This window comes from Prorops nasuta, unplaced genomic scaffold (assembly GCF_024137725.1).
Source record: "Prorops nasuta isolate Cenicafe-Biocafe unplaced genomic scaffold, Cenicafe_Pnas_1.2 PNAS00020, whole genome shotgun sequence".
NCBI classification, from domain to species: Eukaryota; Metazoa; Arthropoda; class Insecta; order Hymenoptera; family Bethylidae; genus Prorops; species Prorops nasuta.
In genome coordinates, this window is record NW_027116817.1 from 1,325,811 (window position 1) to 1,330,519 (window position 4,709).

General features: G+C 50.1%; 1 protein-coding gene across 1 annotated transcript; it reads left to right on the forward strand.

Moving 5' to 3' along the window:
* The first annotated feature begins 312 nt into the window (after nt 1–312).
* On the forward strand, nt 313–3,090 carry LOC136780798 (uncharacterized). The gene is made up of 3 exons (XM_066739343.1): nt 313–430; nt 2,426–2,572; nt 2,702–3,090. The coding sequence occupies exons 1-3, from the start codon at nt 313–315 to the stop codon at nt 3,088–3,090; spliced, it is 654 nt and encodes a 217-aa protein (XP_066595440.1).
* Nucleotides 3,091–4,709: the final 1,619 nt, after the last annotated feature.

Below are 4,709 nucleotides of genomic sequence, written 5' to 3' on the forward strand. Positions count from 1 at the left end.
TTAGGTTCTTCCTCTCGGGTAGCAGAGAAAACCTTAAAACGAATACTTCGGCGATTGGAAACCTCTCCAGAACAAGCTGAAAGTTATTCTCAATTCTTACAGGAGTATCAAGTGTTAGGACATATGTCTCCTGTTCCTTTGAACTCTGATTTTCGCGTCTTTCTGCCTCATCATGCAGTTTTTAAGACCGAGAACCAGAAAACAAAGATTCGCGTTGTATTCAACGCATCTTCTAAAACCTCTACTGGCGTCTCGCTTAATGATACGCTATTCATTGGACCCAAACTCCAACAGGACATCACGCGGATCCTGATGAATTGGCGTTCCTTTCGTTATGTAGGCGTGACAGACATTGTTAAGATGTTCCGACAGATTCTTGTGCGTTTTGAGGACCGCAAGTATCAGAACATTTTATGGAAGTCTGATTCCGGTGAGCTTCAGGCCTTCGAACTCAACACGGTGACCTACGGTACTGGACCGGCACCTTTCCTATCCTCGCGAGTTTTGCGCGAATTAGCTTACACGGACGGAGCTAACTTCCCTCTCGCGCAGGATGTGCTATTAAATTCTACTTATGTAGACGATATACTTTTTGGGGCCCATGACTTACAGCAACTTAGTTCGGTCAGGGAACAACTCATCGCTCTACTGGCAAAAGGGGGCTTCTCCTTAAGCAAATGGGCATTCAATCAACCGGGGTCTTCCCCGCTTGAACCTACCGAGCTGCATTCTTTCTTTGAGGATCCTGCTGGATCAAGTAAAGTCTTGGGCATATATTGGGATCACGGGGATGATAGCTTCCGCTTCCGTGTTTCTCCTTCACACATTGGTGTACTAACCAAACGCATCCTCTTATCAGAGAATGCTAAGATCTTCGATCCATTGGGATGGATTTCTCCAATAATCATCACTCTAAAGCAGTTAATGCAATCCACCTGGTTGCTTAAACTCTCTTGGGATGAAGAAATTCCTGAACCTATTAAGTCAAAATGGCTCAAGTGCTATGAGCATCTCCGAGACTTACAGACTTTACGGATTCCACGGTGGACCGGACAATCACTTACTACTGGAAAACGCGAATTAATTGGATTTTGTGACGCCTCAGAACTTGCGTACGGCGCAGTCGTTTATGAACGCCTCACTGATGAGGACGGTAACCTCTCGGTACATTTAGTAATGTCCAAAACAAAGGTCGCTCCGATCAAGACCACTTCAATCCCTCGTCTGGAGTTGGTCGCAGCTGCCCTTCTAGTCAAGTTATTGGTTCACGTCAAGGGAAGCTTGGTCGGGAGTTGTGATGCGATTCGTTGCTATTCGGATTCGCAAGTCGCTTTAGCCTGGATAGCAAAGCAACCTGTGCATTGGAAGACGTTTGTGGCTAATCGCGTTTCATATATCCAAACGCATTTATCGGAAGCCAGCTGGCATCATGTACCCACTAAGTTGAATCCTGCAGACTTGTGCTCAAGAGGAACCAGTGCTCAACAGTTATCAGAGGACTCACTTTGGTGGCACGGGCCTGCTTTTCTCCGTGAGCACACCGCAAATCCCGTTCAGGTCTTTGAAACCGCGGAAGAAAGTCGGAAGGTAGCGTTAACCGCTCAATTCGACACAACTGAGTGTTGGTTTTTTGATAAGTTTTCGTCTTGGTCTAAACTGGTCCGAGTTATGGCCTATGTTCTTCGATTTGTCCAGCGGACCAGGAAAACCGGCCAATGGGAGGACTCCCTCCTGTCTGCATCGGAAATTCGCAGTTCGATTGAAGCCTTGGTAAAGGCTGTTCAACGAACACACTTCGCGAGCGAAATCTCAGCCTTGAATCATGGGTTACGTATACCGTCGCGGTCAAAGCTTCTTTCCTTACATCCGGTTATTGATTCACAAGGAATCCTAAGAATAGGGGGGCGGCTTCGGAACGCCGAAATTTCTGAACAAATGAAACACCCCATTATTCTTCCGGATTGCCACTTAACGGCCATACTCATTAGGCAAACGCACCTAGATACACTTCACGGGGGGCTCCAACTAACTTTGTCTACGTTGCGACAAAAGTTTTGGGTCGTGAATGCGCGAAATCTAGTAAAATCATGCGTTCACAAGTGCGTCACGTGTGTTCGCGAACGCGCTAAACTCGGTAACCAGCTTATGGGATCACTCCCTGCCGCTAGGGTTTCGCGAAGCTTCACTTTTGAACACACCGGAGTAGACTATGCTGGGCCTTTCTTGGTTAAATTGCATCACGGTCGTAACGCAAAATCCATGAAATGTTACGTAGCAGTGTTCGTATGTCTATCTACCCGTGCTGTTCACTTGGAACTCGTTTCTCGATTGGATACCGAGGCCTTCCTCGCTGCGCTGTCTCGATTCATTTCTCGTCGTGGAAAACCCGCCGTTATGTACTCAGACAACGGCCTTAATTTTCAAGGAGCGGACGCGGAACTAAAACGCGCCTACCGATGTGCCTTAGAAGCCGCCCGCGCTCAACCCATCGAGTCCATCCGTGAAATCGAGTGGAAATTCATTCCGGTCGCTACTCCCCACTGGGGCGGTCTTTGGGAAAGTGCTGTAAAAAGTATGAAACACCACCTGAAACGCTCCCTCGGAGTTTTCGTGCCTAATTTCGAGGAAATGACCACACTACTGACTAAGATTGAGGCCTGCCTAAATTCACGACCTATATCGCGGTTACATGATGATCCAGAATCGTTGGACGTACTCACTCCGGGGCATTTTTTGTCAGGACGGGCGTTAAATTCCCCACCTGAATTATCCACCTTGGATTTACGAGAATCATCCTTAAATCGTTGGCAAACCGTAAATCGAATCACCGAGACCTTTTGGAAGAAGTGGTCTTCCGAATACTTACACACTTTGCAACATAGACCGAAATGGCAGAACTCTAACTCGGAATTCGGTGAAGGAGATTTGGTGCTTGTCAAAGTACCTAACAATCCTCCCCGTATGTGGACCTTGGGGCGGATTCTCAAACTAGTTCCTGGGGTGGACGGAGTAGCTCGCGTAGCTGTCCTTAAAACCGCGAGAAAAGAGATTCAACGGAGTCTCTCGCAACTCTGTAAACTCCCCTCTTAGCCCTCACTTTGGGTCGTATCAGGGTCTAGCTTCACCCTACTTTCCGGCATCCTGGGACTCTTCAGGTTGTCATCTCTCCTTCTCAAGCTTCCTGGGACTCTTCAGGTTGCTTAAACTTTCTTTCCCTGGTTTCCTGGGACTCTTCAGGTTACCACCTCCTCTCTCGGGCGTCCTGGGACTCTTCAGGTCGTCCTCTTTCCTGTTCCAAACCTTCAGGAACACTTTATGATCTCCGCCATGTCTTTTCTTCCAAAACTCCCTCGATACTTACTGAGTCTTCGTACTCATCATTTGCCTTTTTGGTGCAGCACGATTGATCATGGCGGACTATCCATGGGCCCACCTCTTGGGCGTAGGGTACGAGGACGAGGGGGACGATGTCCTCGAATTGCATGCCCCCCGGGAGGAAGCGGAATTTCTACGGCTGTTCGGCCACGTTCTCCCGGCGGGGCAAAAAGAGAAGCCACCACCACCAACGCCGCGGAAACCACCATCGAACCCGCGACGTCGGAGGCCTGTGGTTGCCGCCCAGAAGCGCATTGCCTCGACGAACTGGGCTGGGAAAGTCTTAGACGATCCCAGCGCCAGGGAAATCGAGCGCAATGCGCAAAAAATTATTGTCCGAGCCTTCGGGCAGACGATCGAGGTGCCGCTCTATTCGGCCCTCAAACTGCGGAGATGGAAGGCCTGGGCCCCTCAGGGCAAAATTATACTCCGGTGGACTCCGGCCCTGGAATTAAATTCCGCGAAGCTTCAAATGAAGCCCTGTAAATAGTCGTCTCGTCCTTATCTGTTTTTATATCTTTTATTTTATTTTTTTTTTGTAAATAAATCTGGTTTAAACTGACTACACTCTTTCTTCCTTGTTTTGACGCCATCGCGTCAACGGGGGGAGTTTGTTCGAGATTGGGAGGAACAGAAAATGTTGCGAAGTAGATTCCGCATTTTATATCTCCCATCTCTATTGCGCTCACAATAGACGGCTAGACCGACAGCGTCTAGCCGCTCTATCTGTCTCTCTCCCCGCGGCGCGCTTGCGCGTCTTCTGGCCCTGGCGCGTCGCGGCCGCGAAGCGACACTACTTGCGCGCTTGGCCACTAGGTGGCCAGCGCCCGCGGCAGCTCTCTCGCTGGCAAGATTAGTGTCGCGTAATTATATAGATGGGTCCTTGATAAGGACCCATCGCACCCCAAACTAGCTCGACAGCTGTGTGACAGCAGCAACAGCAGCATACCTTGACGCCTCCACGGCTTGTGTTTTGACGCCTCACCGGCATCTTGAAGAGCGCCTCCACCGGCGAACTCATTTGGGAGCATACTTTGGTAAGTATCACCCACCACCCACTGCCAACCAAGAGGGGACTACCCCTCTGCGGCACATTCCTCCCTCCTTAAGGGAGATTTCTCCGGGGACTGCCCGGGAGAAGTTCAACCCTCTCCTTCCCCTCCACACTGCCTCCGAGGACTACCTCGGACCCAGTGTTCCGACCCCCAAGTCCAGGGCTCTCGACGAGTCGGGTAGTGGGAGGGGTAGAATTCACCCTAGGGGTTGGGGTGGCTCGGAGCCACTAGAGCTCTTGGAGAAGGCGGCCGAAGGGCAAGGGGACTTCCCCTTCCCTA